Raw genomic sequence first — 19,943 nt, 5'->3', positions numbered from 1 at the left:
AAGAAAAAGAAAAACATGCTTCTTCCAATTTCGGATTACCTACAAGAGAAGAAGGGATTAAAACCGAGGTGATCATGAGCCGGGCCGGGTTCTCACTCGGCCAATGACTTCTGAAACATTATATTAAGCATGTATAATATTTTACATTTTAAGTTGTGAAATAATAATATATAATATATGTAAAAATAAATGATATGCATTATATGTTATAAAATATATATTATTTTATATGATAATATGGTGTGTATATATATAAATGTATTGTGGACCAGGACAGACCTGATGTGGGGCACTGACTAGGCCTGAGACACAAAATCTGGGCCAAGCCCAAAAATTTTGGGCTGGGTAGCTAGGGTAGGACCGGGCTAGAATAGAAAAGATCACACTTTAATTAAATGAAATGCAAAGATAACTTAGTCAGGAAATGTTCATTAATAAAGAATAAGTCAAAATATGCAGTCCATGAAAATGAAGCAAGGGTCAAATTCAAATATGGCTACTGCTTACCGGTAGAGATTGTATCTTTTACCTAATCCTATTAGATCTGTAGTAGAGATTGTATCTTTTACCTAATCCTATTAGATCTGTTGACAGGTTTCCCTTTACAAGTAGGGTGCAACTTGGGTGGTCTTTCACGGGCCCTCATGTAATAGGCACATTATGTTAGCACAATGAGTGAGTATGTAATAGCTGGGTGATACATATCTTAGTTAATGTGCATTTCATCCAAACATTTTTTTTTTCGTTAGATAGAAATCAATTGAGAAATGTGTCACACAGTTATTAGATGCTCATTCATTGTGCTTACACAACATGTCTACTACATCCGGACCCATCTTTCACTGAAATGCAAGTATATTCTTGGGATCAGGTACTCGACTCAACCTCTGGAAAATCAAAACACTGTGACAGTGCGCAATGATTGGTCAAAATTCTTTCCATACCATATCTTTTCCACATCTTAGATAAAAAAGAAGAAATAATATTTAAGTTGCAATAAAACAATAGTGCTTTGTTGAAGGGAATAGAAGAGCTAGAGTGAATTGGATAGGATTAAGAGAAATTAGTTAATCACTTATAATGGTGGCAAGACTTAGATGATGGGGATGGAGGAGGAATACGGTAATGTTATTGCTACTGCAATAAAATCTAATAGGACTAAGAGCAAAGTTTTTGAACCGTCGTTGACCCAAACGGTCGGACTGGAAATCATTCAGGCGACCAGTTCCGTTTTACCCCAAATCTGGTTTTTGGTCAAAAACCATTGAATTAGTCAACGAATTATTGATCCAGATGGTTTGATCGTTGAACCATTCGACCCGAATGACGGTTTGTGGCTTATTAAGTAAGAGCAAGAATGAAAAGAGAAGATCTCTCAGATCTGAGATCTACTGGAGAGAGAGAGAGATCAGTTAAGGGATGTGTGAGACAGTGAGAGAGGCCTGAGAGATCTGGGAGAGTAGGCTAGAGTCTAGATGACAGATCTGGGAAAGAGAGAGAGAGAGAGAAAGATCTGAGATTGAGAGAAATCGCACATTTACTTTCATTGTTGCCGCTATAGTTTGACATCGTTGTCGCCGCTCTTGCAAGTTACCTCTTTTTCCTCTTCTTCTTCTTCTTCTTCTTCTTCTTCTTCTTCTTCTTCTTCTGTTAAACTCTCTCAGCCATCGGTAGCTTCTCACATCTCCCTCATTCTCAAACAATCAAACCTTTTTTCTCTTGTATTTATATGCATCTTACCCTAATATTCCAATCTAATGGGTAAGATGACATATCACTATTTACAATATTTAAACCGTTTGAACCATTTGACCCGGACAGTCGAACCACTGACCCAGAAACTGGTGGCCAGAACAGTTATGTTTCCGGTCGGTTTATAAAACCTTGACTAAGAGTCTTTTTAGTTCACAGTTAGAAGTAAAATCAAAATCTGTCAGAATCATAACCAGAATGGTCTATCCCCAATGTTTGTTTTTTTCAGACGGGAATTGGAATTAGCTGGAATGGTTTTCATTCCCAAGAGAGGAGGGAATGACCATTCCCTTAAAGCGGGAATTCCATTCCACCAAAAATGAAAATGAGATTCCATTCAACCCAACCAAACATTTAGATTCCAATTCTAGACTTCTATTCCTGCAAACCAAACGAACCATAAATCTCTCGGATTAGATTTTTCGTTTTCTTTTAGGGGTAAAAGGGTAATTTTATCGAAGTAGCAAAGGGCCAAAAGTTGGCCCTTATTCTCTGAACTTATAAAAGCCTCAACATTTATGGCAGGAATAAAGCCTCATAAATGGCATTAAGTTTGGAACTAATCCACCTGTGGGCTGAATCGGTGGAGGAGAAATTTGCAGCACTCCGTGAGGTCCGTGAGGACCGTGACCGATAGCAAAATTGAGTGGGCTCGCGTAACATTCTCTGCATAGTGGGTAAGGGGTAAAATCAGCCCATTGGCCCCGAGGTAAGGTAAGATAGATCGCGGCTTGGCATCTGAGAATCCGAAGGCCCAAACTAACTAGCTTCAAACAGGGCCAACCTAATAATGGGTTTTAGCTCACCTTCATGTGCCCACAACTTTCCGCCTTGCCCACTGCCCTGATTTGAATGCTGGGGCCTGCTAGACCAAATACAAACAATTCCTGCACTACTACATGCAGAAGTGAGCACAGCATCACAAAGAATCGGATAGGTGGGTCGTGGTCCGTGGGAAAACTCAGATTCTCAGGCTCTCAGCCGGCAGGGTTTGTCTCTTAGGCTGATCCAGTGGATCCTGGACTGAGGGCTACAGAAACAGCTCTGCAACATGATTCAGGATGACGATACCCTGTTAGACCATCCTATTTCTAGCCTTTCAGATGAACCACGCTGGGCTCGGATTGGATTTGGTAGGTGGGATTTGGATTTAATCCGAATCCGTTTTAAATTTCTTTAAAATAATGAAAATGTTAAAATATTAATTATATATATAATAAAATTATATAAATATAAAATATTGAATTTATTATTTATAAAATTATATTATCAAACTTGAACGTTAATTGGATCATATGGAGACGAATCCGCGTTTAATCCAATTATTAATTAGATGTAGGTTATAAAATCTGAATTTGATCCAGATCATTCGAATATGAAATAATCGAATTGCATGCTGGATTAGGCTTCGGCCTTTCAGAGTCCATTAACATGAGTAGGCGAGAAAATTTTGGCTGTTCATATTTGACAGCCTGGGCTCTCAACGACATGGATTTAGTCCTCACAAAACAGTGTACACACATATTTACAGTTACTTGCAGCTGTGCATTGAGAACATCTCTTTATGAATAAAAATATTTAAATACTGAGATATTTCCAATACACAGTTACGAGTGGCTGCAAGAACAATATGAGCACCATTTTATGAATACTGAATCCGAGTTCTCTCTCAACAGGGTCTATCTACATGATACATTAGTCCATCAGTGGACTTGCACTAACCACTGATGGGTCCTTGGCTCAAAGCTAATGACCTAATATTTTGTTTATATTAATGTTAAAAAATAAACCAGAAACAAAGTTTCCCTCATCCCCCTAGGTGGGAAAGTTATTCACCCACCAGATAAGGTAAGTGATACCCAAGGAAATAAAGTTTTCCTCATCCCCACATAAATCTAAAAAAAAAAGAACATAGGTTTCGTGGTCAATGGGAACCAAAATCCAAATAACCAACTTTTCCTCTCTCGAAATCCAAAAACAGAACATCCCCCAAATATTAATAGAAATCTCAAGCACATTTTTGAGGACTAACAAGTAGCTGATGTCCAAATAGAGTTTATGGAGGTCTATTTTTCCACAGGAATGGAAAATATATTTATGCAAGAACCATGTGGGTTTCATCATCTTCTACTGCAACTCTTCTTTGAAGGGATGGGAGATCCATCATATGGATGGTTGGACCCTGCAGGAAGGTTGGGCGAAATTTTAAATTCCCATTCGGGAATCGTATTCCCAATTTAGAAAACTGCATTTTTAATGTTCATTCTTGTAACCAAATCAGACCAAATCTAAAACCAAGATTAGGGAGAAATATACCTGATACGAAATCCATGCAAAAATGCTCCTCCCAACGCAGGTGTTCACGCCCAAAGAGTGTACCAAATCCTCCCTCTACTGAAGATGACACAGCTTAGGATGAGGCAAGATCAGCAGGTAATTCTTCACTAAGAACTTGTGATTATTCAACGAGAATCGAATGGGGTAGTGAGCACAACTTCAGAATTGTTTCTTCTAGCAAGAAACAATACCAAGATCCAATCTTGGTCAGTTCCAAGAAATGGAGATCGAACAGGGTAGGGTTGTAAGAGCAGGGAGAGAAAGAACTAAAGGCAGAAACAATCAAACTGAGTTGTCTTCTGTGTTGTGTGTGTTTTTCAGATCCGCCCTACTCTCTATTTATAGCCATAAAGAGACAACCTCCTAATCTGATTAGGATTCTCTTGATCCAAATCTTTATTTGGATATGAACTCTTTAAGTGATAAGAATAATCCATTATCTTATTTGCATATCAAGATCAGCTTTTCTTAATCAAATTAGGATTTCCTTGATCCAAATCTCTATTTGGATATGGACTCTTTAAGTGGATAGGAGTTATCATCTTATCCTTATCTACTGATCCATAGCCAAATTTGCCCATTTTTAATTAATCCAATTAACCCAGTTCGAAATGGGCTTTAGGCCCATTAAGCTTTTATACTCACTTCCTTTTAATGTTGGATAGCTTGGTTCTCTTTGTATGGTGTGGGACCCTATCATTAATCTACACATCAACCACATGGGTTCAGCCTAGCCTCTGTTACAAGGCCTGGCCGAATTCACTACCGAATACAGTGAACCCCTAAGTCCATCACCATGGACTTTTAACGGGCCAAACATTTACAATAAATGGTCATCGGGTCCAGCCATCTTATGAAGGCCCATGGACTTTGGCAGATGTAAGATTAGCCCATCATGTATAACCCTCAATGGTCTTACACTTAACCTCTCAGCCCTTAATGATCAAACACTGCTCGACAAGAGAGGACCTCTCCCTCGGCTACAAGGTACAGTGCTGCACTCTCTAATCACATGGATCCCGGGAATTAAAACCTTTTGCAAACAATTTGAGACCATAATATATAAGTATGTCTCTATATAAATATATTTTGCAAAACCAAATTTCAAACACATTTGAAATCCACTACCGACAGTTTAGGTTTCCATCAAAGAGAGTGCATTTCCCTGATCATTCACTTTGTCCGACAAAGGGGCTGATCTTGTCACTATGATCACCTACTCAGATGATTTCTCAAACTGTCCCAACATACCCAGGTTTTGACCCCCTCTAAGGATTTCACTGATTGGCATATCAAAGACAACCCAATCTGACACCTAGTGTAGTATCACGATCGAGTCTAGGGGTCAGGTGTAACATTCCAGTTTTGCCCATCTGTCTTCAAGGTCCAGGGCAATACTAGAATTTGGTCTGATTCAGGGTTTCAAGAAAACCCACACTACATGTACCTCAGGTCTCACCCTGGCAGCTGAGACAACCTACCCCAACCAACTTGGCGGCACATCAGTGTCAACCTTGGTAGGATAAATCTCCCTAGATATATCCAATGGTTGTGAAGATTCTAAAATAACACGAGTTTCATATGTGTCCAGTTTAAGGGTATTACACAGAAACACACCGCAATAACATGAATCAAATATGTACTTTATTAATTTACAATAAACGTCATATTGTACATCATGTTGATTGGAGCTAAGGGCATACACTGTCTAACATTCTTTCCTTGCAGGAACCATAAATGGTTAGGTTGGCATTTCATCCATAACCCAATCAGTCAGAATTAGCTAGATAGTTTCTTAGCCAGTTTTCCAGGATTGGAGCTATGAATCAGTAAAATCAACCACGACCAATTACTTGGACTCGTTCCCCTTCTGGACCTATTCATTCTAGGCCTCGATAATGTGGCAACTGATGATCACTTGTCACTCTTCTGCCATTTCTTTACTTTCATAATAAAACACTGAACTGTGAAACCATGTATGTGATTATGTACACCCATCATACTTCAAATAAACTTGTGATTTGTGAATGCAAAACTCAAGCACTTTGGTTGTGTTTGGTTTGAAGGAAAATGTAGGAAAACCTTTACAAACCTTGTATCAACATTATATCATGAAGACTCATGTTAGCATTAAAGAAGAAAACTCATGGCAACTACCATGTATCTAGTCTTAAATACACAGGAAAATAATAGAAAATTGCAAGGGATTAAAAAGTTGGAACTTACAAGTTGTGGAGGATTGTCCAAAATATTCACGTATAACAAAAAAAAAAACCATAACCTGAAAATAGCAGAAATTGCCAAAACTTAATAGGGGAGCCATTGGCCATCCATTGCAGCGGTGGCTCACTCCATTTAAAGATGAAAAGAAAAAGAAAAAAAAAACTACAACGAAAAGTCATTTTAACCAGTTGCCATCATTTATTTGCTCTGGTGGGTGGTGTTTCTGCAGGTTTGCAGATATACCTGGGCAGTGGTGTCTCCACTCCTCACTCTCCAACATTCAGCTGTGGTTGTGAGATTGTGTAGTGAATTACAGAATTAGGGGTTTTGTTTTCAATTTGTGAATTCGAGAAGCACTAAATTACTTCTCTCCCTTGCCACGTATGTGTTGGGGTTCCCTCCTTATGTGGTGGGACCCACTAATAAAGACAAGAGAAAAGACAAAAAAAAAAGGTATTGGAAAGTCAATGACTTTTTACATTGGCTTGCAAGGCAAGCCAACACGTCCTTGGTTATCCAACAAACTAGTATCAAAGCACATTTGGTTCTTGTGTGAATCATGGAAGGAAGTTCAGTTAGAATGATTTTACTAAATGGAAGAAATTGGTCTATCTAGAAACCAAAAATGAAGGATTTGTTACTTTCTAGAGATTTATATGCACCTATGAGAGGTAAAAATGGCAAGCTAAAAGACATGTCCAATGAGGATTGGGAACTCCTTGACTTGAAAGCAGTTGCTTTTATTAGACAATGGTTGGATGATAATTTCTATCACCTTGTAGCAAATGAAACATCAAATGTTCCACTTTGGATCAAGTTGGAAGAATTGTATGAGAAGAAAACCACCAATAATAAGGCTTTCCTAATTAGAAAGCTTGTAAATTTGAAGTACAAAGAAAGTACGTCCATCACCGAACACTTGAATCAAATGCAAGACATTGTAAATTAATTAGCTTCAATGAAAATGGTGTTGGATGATGAGCTTCAATCTCTATTATTACTTAGTTCATTGCCAGAAAGTTGGGAAACACTCATGGTATCTTTCAGCAACTCTGCACCCGATGGAATAGTGATAATAAGTATGGTAAGAAGTAGTTTTCTAAATGAAGAAATTAGGAGAAAATCAATGGACCCAAAACCATATGCTCTCTTTACAGAAAAACGGGGTAGAAGTCAAAGCAGAGGTCCACATAGCCATGACAAGTCTAGAGGCAAGTCAAAGTCAATGAAGGATATTACATGCTTTCATTGCAAAAAACAAGGTCATTACAAGAGTGAGTGTTGGAAACTAAAAAGGTACAACAAGAAAGATAGGAAATAAAGTGATAGAAATGAGGAAAAAGACACCACTACAGTTACAAGTGGAGATATCATTGTTCTCATAGGCTATGAAGAGTCATGCATTAATTTAGCATGTCATGACATGGATTGGATTGTTGATACAGGTGCTTCCTATCATGCTACTCCTCACAAGGAATATTTCATCTCTTACAATATAGGTGATTTTGGTGTTGTGAGAATGGGAAATAGTGGAATTTACAAAATTGTGGGGATGGGTGATATTTACCTTGAGACTAACGTAGGTTGTAAATTAGTTCTCAAGGATGTCAGGCATGTTTCAGATCTCCGCTTAAATCTTATTTCAGCTAGAAAGTTAGATGAAGAAGGTTTTAATAATCAATTTGACAATGGAAAATGGAGACTATCTAAGGGGTCTCTTGTGGTAGCAAAAGGCAACAGGTGTTGCATTCTCTACCGTACACAAGGATGTGTTTGCAAAGGCGAAATAAACACCATAGAAAAGGAAGTCTCTACAGATTTATGGCATAGACGATTGGGATATATGAGCAAGAAGGGAATGCAAATTCTTGCCAAGAAAAGTCTATTAACTAGCATGAAAGGTACACATTTTAATACTTGCATTCATGGCTTAGCTGGTAAGTAAAATAGAGTTTCATTTCAAACCTCTCATCCTCATAGAAGAAAACATGTTTTAGAACTAATTCATTCTGATGCCTGTGGGCCTATGAAAGTCAAAACTCTTGGTGGTACATCTTATTTTGTTACTTTCATAGATGATGCTAGTAGAAAAGTATGGGCTTATACTTTGAAATCTAAAGATCAAGTACTAGATGTTTTTAAAGTTTTTCATGCTATTGTTGAAAGAGAGATAGGTAGACCTCTCAAGTGTATTCGTACCGACAATGGTGGTGAGTATGAACGTCCATTTCAGAATTATTATAAAAACTATGGCATTCGACTTGAGCAATCAGTCCCTAAGACCCCACAACAAATGGTGTAGTTAAGAGAATGAACCGCACCATTCTAGAGAGAGTTAGATGCATGTTGTTCCAAGCAAAGTTGCCAATTTGTTATTGGGGAGAAGCAATGTGTACAGCTGTGTATTTGATTAATTTGTCTCCCGCAATTCCTTTGAATGGTGATGTTGCTGAAAGGGTATGGACAGGAAAAGATATTTCCTATGGTCATCTCAAAGTATTTGGTTGCAGGGCCTTTGTGCATATACCCAATGATGAGTGGTCTAAGCTTGATAACAAAACCAAGTAGTATGTTTTATTGGGATATGTAGATGAAAAGTTTGGCTACAGGCTATGGGGTTCAGTCGAAAAGTATATCATCAGAAATAGAGATGTGGTCTTTCTTGAAAATCAAACAATTGAAGATTTTGAAAAAGTTGAGAAGCCTCACGCAAATGATGGTGAACTTGTAGACTTGAATCCAATGTCTCCTCCCTTGGTGCATAGAAATGATGGGGGAGATGTGCAACAAGAAGATGTGAATTCAGAAAATAATGAGAATGTTCCCAATAAAGATGTCAATGGTGATGATGAACAGGGGAGCATCCCTCTCAAGAACCACCAATTGAATTAAGAAGATCAACTAGGAAACGTCAACCATCAAGAAAATATCCACCAAATGAGTACATAATGCTTTTAGATGTAGGTGAACCCAAAAGCTATCATAAGGCTCAAGAAAGTGAGCACAAGAAAGATTGGTTCAAGGCTATGCAAGAGGAGATGGACTCTTTGCATAAGAGTCATGCCTATGATTTGGTGGAACTACCCAAGGGTAAAAAGGCACTCAAGAACAAATGGATATACAAGTTGAAGCACGAAGATAGGAGCTTGCAACCAAGGTACAAGGCAAAATTGGTTGTGAAGGGATTTGGACAGAAAAATGACATTGATTTTGATGAAATTTTCTCTCTAGTTGTAAAAATGTCATCAATACGTATTACATTGGCCTTGGCTACAAGTATGGATTTGGAGGTTGAACAATTAAATGTCAAAACAGCTCCATGGTGACTTGGAAGAAGACATCTACATGAAACAACCGGAAGGATTTGAAATCAAAGGGAAAGAACATATGGTTTGCAAGCTGAGGATGAGCTTGTATGGTTTGAAACAAGCTCCAAAGCAATGGTACCGAAAGTTTGAATCTTTTATGACAGAGCATGGGTATGGTAAAACAGCTTCAAATCACTGTGTTTTCACTAAGTATTTTTCTAATGATGATTTTATCATTATTTTGCTATATGTTGATGACAAGTTGATTGTTGGGCAAGATAAGACAAAAATTGACAAGTTAAAGAAGCAGTTAAGCAAGTATTTCTCCATGAAGGACTTAGGTCCAGCCCAACAAATCTTGGGTATGAAAATCTCACGTGATAGGAAAATCCAAGAGATTATGGTTGTCACAAGAAAAGCTACATAGAAAAGGTCATTGAGAGATTTTGCATGGACAAAGCAAAACCGGTTAGTACTCCATTGGCAAATCATTTCAGATTGTCTAGTGATCAAAGGCCAAAGAATGAGAAAGAAATTGAAGAAATGAAGAACATTCCCTATGCCTCTGCCATAGGAAGTCTTATCTATACTATGGTTTGTACTAGGTCGGACATAGCACATGCAATTGGTGTGGCTAATAGATTTTTTGTCAATCTAGGCAAAGAGAATTGGCTTGTAGCGAAATTGATCCTCAAGTATTTGAAAGGCACATCTAAGATATGTTTGTGTTTTGGTGGTGGTAAACATATACTTGAAGGGTTTACAGATGCTGATATAGCAGGTGACATTGATTCTAGAAAGTCTACATCAGGTTTCTTGTTCACTTTTGCTGGGGGAGCAGTGTCATGGCAGTCAAAGTTGCAAAAATGTGTAGCTTTGTCAACTACAGAGGCTGAATACATAGTTGTCACAGAGGCTTGCAAAGAGATATTATGGATGAAGAGGTTCTTAAATGAACTTGGTTTGAAGGAAGAAAGATTTACACTTCTTTGTGATAGCCAAAGATTTTAAGTCCAAGCTCTCATTCTAAGTCCAAATACATTGATGTGAGGTATCACTAGATTCGGAATGTTCTTGAAGAAAGGGAAGTGCAACTTGAAAAAATTCACACTGATAAGAATGGGTCAAACATGATGACCAAGGCCTTATCGAAAGAAAAGTTTGAATATTGTAGAAGCATTGCAGGTTTGGGCATGGTGCAGCCCTCCTCATAAGTCGTGAGGGGGAGATTGTTGGGGTTCCCTCCTTATGAGGTGGGACCCACTAATAAAGACAAGAGAAAAGAAAAGGAGAAAAGACAAAAAAGAAGGTATTGAAAAGTCAATGGACTTTTTGCATTAGCTTGCAATGCAAGCCAACACGTCATTGGCTAACCAACGAATTGGAGAGACCTCTCTTCACTCTCTACTCTCTCAACTCCAAAAATAGCTCTCTAGGAAATATCAGAGAACAGAACAAGGGTTTAGAGAAGAAGGTTTTTTGGAAGAAGAAGAAGAGTTACAAGGGTTGAAACGAAGAAGAAGACAAATCCATTTTCAGCATCTCCTCTTGTTTCCATTGTTGTGGTTCCACCTTTGGTGAGAAATTTCTTGTTTGTTGTCCAGTTTAATGATGATTTTTGTTATTGGTATCCAAGAGTTTTCTTGAGATTCATCATCTAGTTGTAAATAGACAAGAAAACATTATACCCCATTATTATTGCTGATAGTGGATGTTTTGGACTTCTGTCCTATGGTTTTTACCCTCGCATTGAGGGGTTTTCCACATAAAAATTTGGTGTCTACTGTTGCTTGCTCTGTTTTTTTGTTATTTGTATTATTATTGTTGCATGCTTAATATTTGAGAGAGAAAATCTCTATGATTTTTTACAAGGAAAATTTATTGGGATTATTCCCCACAGTACGATGTCATATTATTCTAAAAAATTGGAATCAGAAGAAAATCGGGAAATCACCGAAAGTGGTGATTCCTCGATCAAGTCCAATTTCAAGGATCAATTTTCTATTGATTTCCTAGAAATATGTATAATCGGCCAACCAAATAGAAGAAAAACCATTGATTTCTAACATGGTGTTTGGAAGCGTAGGCACTTTTTGGGACCAATTTTCAAGAAAAAATGCCTATGATTCCAAGACCCATTTTTCACAAAAAAAAAAAAACGCTTCTACCACGTAGGTATTGAGCAACACTATGTTGTTTGGTAAGGTGAATTTCATCACCATTTTTCACGTATGTGCTGACAAGTAAACACCACATAGGATACACATCAATCAACCATTGGGGGAAATGGTTCACCGATGAATGAAATGCCAAATCGGTGGGGTCCCAATTTTCGAGGCATGCCCGATTTTTTAATAATCGGTTGAACCAAATAATGAGATAAATGGGCGTTTGTTGAAACGCCTTTGTGGATCTGACGTGACACCATTTTTTTGAAAAACGGCCACGATTCCAAACAACTCCTAAATTGTTGATGTGGATCCGGTACCGATTATTGAGAAATCAATATTAACTGATTCCTCTACCTTTTTCTGAAGAATTTGATCTTTCCAAATAGAATTTTTCACATGTAAGACAGCTTTCCTTTGAGAGGCTTCATTTGAGAACAAGTGACACGTGGCTAGTTTTGGAGAAATAGAAAAAACTTTGGCTGTTAGGGGCCATCAGCATCTGTTGTTAAAAACATTATTGGGAATGTCACGCTACATAGAGTGAGGTAAAACAGTAATTGCTCCCTATTTCTTTTTAACCATAATTATAGATATGGGCATGAATTGATGAATGTGTCCAACCTAAAAACGCTCTCAACAGCATAAACTATTACTATTAGGACAAACAACCAAAATTAACTCACATAACAGTGTACACGGTGTATGCGTTAATGTAACCCAAGATTGGACTCTCAGTATTGTGGTTAAACGAGGATTCTTGGGTCTTGCTCCAAATTTAGGAAGCAAGTAAGATGGAAACACAAGCTTAGTTGAAGGGCTACCCTATGCTCTCCTATCTCTCTATACAAACAACCCAAACTCCTCTCAAGAAATTCCATCTCCAATCAGAGACGGTGAGAGTGAGGTGAGGAGTAGGGATGCAAACCGATTGGATCATTTTCAAATCAGGGTATATTCAAATCCGATCTGACATTGTTCATGTTAGATCCGATCTGATCGAATCTTATAGGACTCGATTTGAATTCAAATCCTATCGATAAGTCAGATCTTCGGATCTTTTCCAATCTGATTTGTTTTCTTTAAAATTTAATAAATTATTAAAAAAATAAAATATACTAATTTATATAAAGTAAAACCAAAAAATACAAGCATTTCTTAATTATTTTCTCATATATATATATACATATTTTTATAAAAATAAATAAATAATATAACAAATTTATAAAAATATAATACAAAAATATATAATTATAAATAAATAAATAAATAGCATATATATTATATATTTATATTTATAAATATATAATATGTTTCGGAATGAATAGAAGGGTGATCCGAATTTAACCAAATAGAATCGGATCTCAGATAGGATCGGGTTGATCCATTTGCACCCCTAAGTGAGGAGAGATCGGTTTCTTTCATTGGAGGTTGAAACCGATCTCTCTCTCTCTCTCTCATCTCTTTCAAAGGCGCACACCCTCCCCCTATCGAGTCGAACTTTTAACGAGCCAAGCTCGAATAGCTCATGAAAGGCTCGACTCGTGGCCACCCCTAGCTTTTGGAGATGGAGAAGGTGCGGAGCTGGATGGTGCTGACGGAGTCATGGATCCTTGGACTTTAAGAGAGAGAAGAAAACTATACACATGTTTAATGTTTAACTGTCACAATCACAGTTGGGTAGTTCTGGTGACAAATTTACTTTGTTGACGATTTATTACCCTTATCGGTGAAATGATTTTAATCGGTGTTGTTTTGGTCATTTTAAATTTTTTCAGTTTAATAATTTAAAAATTATATGGGCATTTCAGTAATTTTATTTTATACAGAAACATGACTTAACGGAAATGGACCCAAGTGTCTATTTTTGAGAGTTTAGGATACTCAAGTGTTGCAATTGAAAGTTCAAATACCTTTCTATCACTCCCCCAAAAGTATAGGGTACCTATCTATAATTCACCCTTTCTTTGTTGATTTAATGGGTAATTATATAGAATTAAAAAATTAAAGTAAAATAAAATAAAAACAGAAAATTAGGAACGGGGTTTAAAGCAAGGAAAGGCATGGTGACATGGACAACCTTGCTTTATATATAGAGAAAATAGATATGACCAGATATAGAATTAGGATTCCATTTTTTGGAAGAACTAATTAAAGATTTAAGTTCATTGCTTAGAAATGTTCTATTTTTTCAGTTTTTTTTTTTCTTTTCTGATACAAACGTGAGAAGGTTTTCTTGGGAAGCAAGACATGAAATTGTGTTGATAGAAGAAACACACTTATTAGTAAGCAATCTGGAGGCTAATCAATTAGAGCAGATACCATGTCATTTTTGTTAGAAAGCTTTGGATCACTACTACTACTCACCATCTTGGTGTGGAAAAAGTAGTTTCGGAGGTGGTTCAAGAAATTAATAAATGCTTATATATTGGATCTGCCGATTACATATGGGTGGTACCCATTGCTTTGCTGAATCCCTACTAAAATGATGCAATCTCTCCATTGACCATGTCTTCTTTAGAAGATGGCTGGGTTGAGTAAAAGGGAAAGAAAGTAAACAAACTTTTTGTCCAGCCAAGCAGCAGCCAACTCAAATCCCCCAAATCTTAGCTGTTTCTCCCCCTTCTTTCCTTTACTCCCCTCCAAACCGAATCAGACTGCAGCTGGCCCACCTTGGTGAAGGTTGAGCTCATCAGGTGAATAGAAGTTTGGCCCATTAACAAATTATAGGTTTAGGTATTGCATGCACAATCTACTTTTATGTGGTACATTTTCTTTCTTAAAGAATTTTTGTTGATTATATTTATTAACCCACGTCAGTTGTAAGGTCACATCAGGATGCTTTTGGTCACAATTATATTATATCAATTTTATCTGTCCAGGGTCAGTACTGATATTGCTTGTCATCGGTGTGCAGAGTGTCCAGCGTCACAAATTAGTTGACAATCTTGGGCTTGTTGAGTATGACTTGCGAGAAGATATAAGCACAAACTTTGAGTGCTGATCAAGTATAAATATGTAGCATCACTGTTCAGCAGTGGTAGTTATAATAGCACAATCGAAATCCCTCTGGATTTCAATAGTAGCAAAGTTATCAGCTGTATTTTTTCATTTCTTTGTTGTAATATGCACTGGAGCATGGCATTGCCAGTAGCGTGGATTAATACTCTTCAGAATTGAAACCTTTACAACATCAAACTAAGGGTCCATCTGGGTCACAGCCAGAACTACTGGAGTCGAAATCGAAATCGAAGTCCCTCTGGAATAGGTATTGAAATGATGTATTCTCATAGTTTATTTGGTTCATACAGAAATCTGCAGAATGGGAATTAGAATCAACTGGATCAGATGGGATTTCATTCTCAAGTGAGGAGGAAGAGGACTGCCATTCCACCATGAATGAAACTGGGATTTCGATTCCGCTTAACCAAACAGTTGAAATCAGAATGGCCCATTCTGATTCCGATTCCAGACCCCTATGCCTATGAACCAAACAGGCTTTAATTGCTTACATTTTTAGATCGGGAAGCCTTTTGATCTCATCAGGTTTTTAAAATTAAGTGTTTTTGTTGCCCTCCATATCCCATATGCTGCATTGTTACACAATGTCTTTGCATTCATAGATGAATGGTAATTGGTGGTTAAACTGTAATTGTATATTGTGAGACCATTACCAAGACTAACTCAATGAAAGCACACATCAAGCAATACATAGATCAAAAATCAACAATGACATGAGAATCATATATTATACAAATCCTCATGGCTAACGCTGCATGCAGGATATACTGGGTCTTCTATTCTCTTCTTCTCCCTTGATATGACTAGATGATTAATATTTTGTTTTATTCTTCTCTGTAGAGGGACCCTTTTTCAATTTTTTTTTTTGTGGGTAAGCTAGAAAGTAGGCCTCAAAATTCATGGTGTTGTAGTGGAGAAAGTTTACAAACTCAACAAAGGTCTCAAAACCATAAATCCGCACAACTTAAATATGTACCTCTGCTCAGTAAATGAAAGAATCTTATGGAAAAGGATTTCAACAAAAAACAAATAAATAAATAAAGCAATCTAGCCCATAATTGCCAGGGGAGCAAGAACAGCTATGCCAATCCTCACCCACCCAAGTAGTCCTCCGTGCTCAAAGGTTCCGATACCTCCATTCTGCAATTAAAATAAAATGAATCGGCAGTCATTCACAAGCCTTTGAAAAAAGTCCGATTTGGGTGCAGTTATAACTCAGAAACGAAGAAAAATGTGATGAAATTAATGGTGAATAATGCCCCTCAAAAGATTATGAAAACATTAATGACAGTCACTTAATTAGAATAGGAAAAGAGAAGGCAGGTTAATGATATTAATTACCAGGTTGGAATCAGGTGCCGGTGCCAATGCCGTTTGATCGTCAGGATCCGGAGTGGCAGGTGGTGCTGGGGGACTTGGTACAGTTGGTGCTGGCGCTGGTGCATGATGATGCTTCTTGTGCTTGTGCTTGTGCCTCTTGTGCTTTGTGGGAGCAGGTGCAGGTGAAGGAACCAGTACTGGTGCTGGTGCTGGCGCAGGTGTCTTCTTAACTGGTGCTGGTGCTGGTGGCTGTTTTGTCGGTGAGGGCACCGGTGCCGGTAGTGGTGCTTTCTTAGCTGGAGCTGGCGCTGGTGGCTTTGTTGGTGGAGGTACAGGTGGAGGTGAAGCCGGTGCTGGTGGAGGCGTGACCTGTGGTGGTGGAGGTAGAGCGGGTGCTATAGCTGGAGGTAAAGCTGGGGCTGGTGGTTTTGGAGGAGCAGCGACCGGTGGCGGTGGGGTCTGTGTGGGTGGTGAAACACTTGGGCTTGAAGCCGCCGGTGGTGGTCTAGGAGATGGTGAAGATATAGGAGTAGTTGTGGCTGCAGGCACCGCCGCAGTGACAGGGCTAGAAGGTGCAGTTGCGGGTGCTTGGGCATGAGATATGCCTATCTGAATACAAAGGCAGGCCAAAGTGCAAGCCAACCACCAGGAAGCCATTTCCTCTGCGATGGCAGTTGATGGAAGCAATGGTGTTTATATACAATAAAGGAAGAAAGAATGGTAATTGGAATTAAAAATATTTGGTGAATGAGGGGGAGATGTAATCTTCATGTGAAGTGGACGTCCCTGCTACTCATTTGAAGAATGAGGTTGTTGATGGGAAAAGCTAGCTCTGGTTAAACTAAACGTGCTTCCAAGGGAAAAGTAGGTTAGCTTCCTTTGATCCATGACCCACTAATTAACCTGCTCACTTTCATTACAATCAGTAATGATAATCTTTTTTTAATTTGTAGCATTGATAAAACTTACCATAAGTTAACTAGTACTAGTACTAGGGGCCCGGGCTCCTGTGTTTTCCATTTCCAACTGTCATTAACCCGGAGGGGGTCGGACCGTTCGGCCAAAGAATCATCCAGCCAATCAGTTCAGTTTCACGCTTAGCCTGTTTTTTGATCAAAAACTGTTGATTTTGTCAAGAATCCATTGGCCCGAGTGATCAAGCTGTTGATCCATTCAACCCATACAATGGTTTTTGCTATTTTTTTAAATTAGAATAAATCAACCATTCAAACCAAACAATCGAATGGCTGACTCAAAAACTAATGCCCGAAATGGTTTCGATTCCGGATCGTTTTTTAAAACAATGCCGAGCTCTCCATGTTCTATCTGATTGCATGCCCAAATTCCTAACTAGACTTATTTTGTGTGGCTGCCTTCTGAAAATTGGTAATCGATAGATAGCAAAACAAATCATAGTCCTAATTTTCTTGATGGTCTCTTGCTTAACTTACAAACTAAACCTGAGTGGTTGAAAAATGTACGAGATACAAGATATGAATGAATGCATGGAGAGGAAAAACCTTGACTAACAGAGAAGAAATGTCATTGTCTTACAACTAATACTTACTTTTTGAAAAATGTTTTCCAGCCGTACAATCAATTACCATAATATATATTAGTGATTTTTAAGAAATTAATGGGTTATTTTTCTTTCTTCATTTTATAACGTGCAACCAAATGCTGCCTTTTATGTTTTTAACGAGTAATTAGGTTAATTTACTTAGGTAGTGTTTGGTTTCATGGAAGAATGACGAGATATTGTGTTTCGGTCTACACAACGGCTGATGCCACTTAGCTGTATTTTGGTATTTTTCGGATCAAGCAATAAGGTTTTAGGTTTTAACCTGAGACAAGCAAGTTTCAAACTTCAAAGCCATGGCAACAAAATAGCCTTTTACTGGTATATTAACTCCTAATTCCCCTAACTAACAGCCACATTTAATAACAGATTTTCAAGTTCGGATTTTCCTGCCTATGACAACTTTACCCATGTAACATTGCAGTCATATATGGGAAATATCTCATCCTCTTACATGTTTTCATGCACGGACAGATGTTTCCAAATGTTTCATGAATTACTGTAGGCTGGAGATATTCCAATTTTTCTTAGGAATGTTCATGAATAGCAGCTCTCTTTCTCTCTCTTAATGTAGGACCAAAGCGTAGGTACATTATCTCAATCAATCTCAAAAGTAGGAAACCCCCCAGAAAAAAGAGCTCCATTTCGTGTCTGCCCTCATTAGAATTTTCCTTGACATTGATAGTAATATCGTTTGTAAAATTAAATGTTTTAACTTTGAGTAAATGAACAACCAACAATGCCCGTCTAGCTCAGTTGGTAGAGCGCAAGGCTCTTAACCTTGTGGTCGTGGGTTCGAGCCCCACGGTGGGCGATTTTATTTTAGTTTTTTGATTGATGGTATAATCTTTGAGTTAAGCCTTATTGACATTATACCGTTTTTCCTTAGCTTAGGCTGCGTTTGGAAATGAGATAAATACCGGTTCAGTGCATTATTGCACACGGGTCCATATTTTCATGCGTTTGAAAACAGTGTAGAAACACCTCTAAATTTGCAAGCTTCCTTCTATCCGAAGAGTCCGAACCAGCTATATATTTTACCCTCTCATCCACAACAGCTTATGAGATCTGAAGAGTCGCACCAAAACGGCTATCTACCCTCATCCATAGCAGCTTCTAAGATTTGAGGAGTCCGACCAAAATGGCTTTTTAGGTAGAGATGGTTTCTTCTTTTTTATTCGCATAAGATGGTGGGTTAATTCATCATTTCGGCTACCTTTATTAGATGAAAGGGTAGTTGTAAGGATAAATAAATATTTTTATGACAATTCATATTGTAAGGTTTTAAGTGGTTTAACGAGCTGCAGTTATCAGATATTTTATCAGATTTATCATGTAAAAATTTTAATTTTTTGATTAAGATGTATTGCTTCTATGAAAATAGTTTCTATGTTAATCTGAGACAAGATAATATAAAAATTAATCATGCATTTGATTTCAATATACTTGTATTATCTGCCAACAGAAGCCTGCTCTAGAGACAAGCAAGTTTCAAACTTCAAAGCCATCGGCAACAAAATACCCTTTTACTGGGTATATTAACTCCTAATTCCTAACTAGCAGCCACATTTAATAACATTTTTTTCTCAGGAATGTTCGTGAACATCTGTCTCTCAATGTAGGACCAAAGTGTAGGTAAATTATTTTAATCAATCTCAAAAGTAGGAAACCCCAAAAAAGGAGCCCATTTCGTGTCTGCCCTCATTAAAATTCTTGTTGATGTTGACACTAGTATCGCTTGTTAAATTGTTCGATTAACTATGAGTAAATCATTATACAATGATGCCCGTCTAGCTCAGTCGGTAGAGCGCAAGGCTCTTAACCTTGTGGTCGTGGGTTCGAGCCCCACGGTGGGCGTTATTTTTTTTTATTGTGACCCAACCATATGGGTTGAATTAAGGTTATGTATATTTGGTTTTAGGGTGAGGTTATGGTTTTGATTCTTTTAACCATGTTGGTTTGGGTCATTTGGGTTTTGGCTGATTCGTCTCGGGTCATGATGTTTTGTACATATACAAAGTATTCTTGTAAATTTTTTACTTCTAATTCTAATAATTTTAAAGTTTAAGTTTCTTTTTCTTTTTTTTTCCATAAAATATAATTTAATCTATTAGATCAAGTTCCTATTGACCAAGAATTTCATGTTCTTTTTTCAGATTTATGTGGGGATCAGGGAAGGTTTATTTTTCTAGGTATTAAATATAATTTAATCTATTAGGTGGGATTTCCCACCTA

The 19,943-nt window shown here is 37.7% G+C and overlaps 1 protein-coding gene and 2 non-coding genes across 3 annotated transcripts; 2 read left to right on the top strand and 1 right to left on the bottom strand.

The window, feature by feature from the left end:
- Positions 1-15,383: 15,383 nt before the first annotated feature.
- Positions 15,384-16,913, bottom strand: LOC104603090 (uncharacterized). Its single transcript, XM_010267037.3, has 2 exons — positions 16,151-16,913; positions 15,384-15,949 (listed from the first exon to the last, which is right to left on the bottom strand). The coding sequence occupies exons 1-2, from the start codon at positions 16,784-16,786 to the stop codon at positions 15,857-15,859; spliced, it is 729 nt and encodes a 242-aa protein (XP_010265339.1). The 5' UTR covers positions 16,787-16,913; the 3' UTR covers positions 15,384-15,856.
- A 1,536-nt stretch (positions 16,914-18,449) lies between these two features.
- Positions 18,450-18,522, top strand: TRNAK-CUU (transfer RNA lysine (anticodon CUU)). The gene has a single exon. It is a non-coding gene; the product is annotated as a tRNA-Lys (tRNA).
- Positions 18,523-19,492: 970 nt separating this feature from the next.
- Positions 19,493-19,565, top strand: TRNAK-CUU (transfer RNA lysine (anticodon CUU)). Its single transcript has one exon. It is a non-coding gene; the product is annotated as a tRNA-Lys (tRNA).
- Positions 19,566-19,943: the final 378 nt, after the last annotated feature.

This window comes from Nelumbo nucifera, chromosome 4 (assembly GCF_055504915.1).
Source record: "Nelumbo nucifera cultivar China Antique chromosome 4, China Antique-T2T, whole genome shotgun sequence".
Taxonomy (NCBI): domain Eukaryota; kingdom Viridiplantae; phylum Streptophyta; class Magnoliopsida; order Proteales; family Nelumbonaceae; genus Nelumbo; species Nelumbo nucifera.
The sequence above is the reverse complement of the archived record's forward strand: the minus strand, read 5'-3'. Positions and strand labels throughout refer to the sequence as shown.

What these genes read in the sequence shown, in the direction of transcription:
- LOC104603090 (XM_010267037.3), bottom strand. Translation starts at nt 16,786, where the DNA reads ATGGCTTCCTGGTGGTTGGCTTGCACTTTGGCCTGCCTTTGTATTCAG. An exon ending in CGGCACCTGATTCCAACCTG is followed by an intron (nt 15,950 to 16,150) that starts GTAATTAATATC and finishes TTTTAATTGCAG; the next exon opens with AATGGAGGTATCGGAACCTT.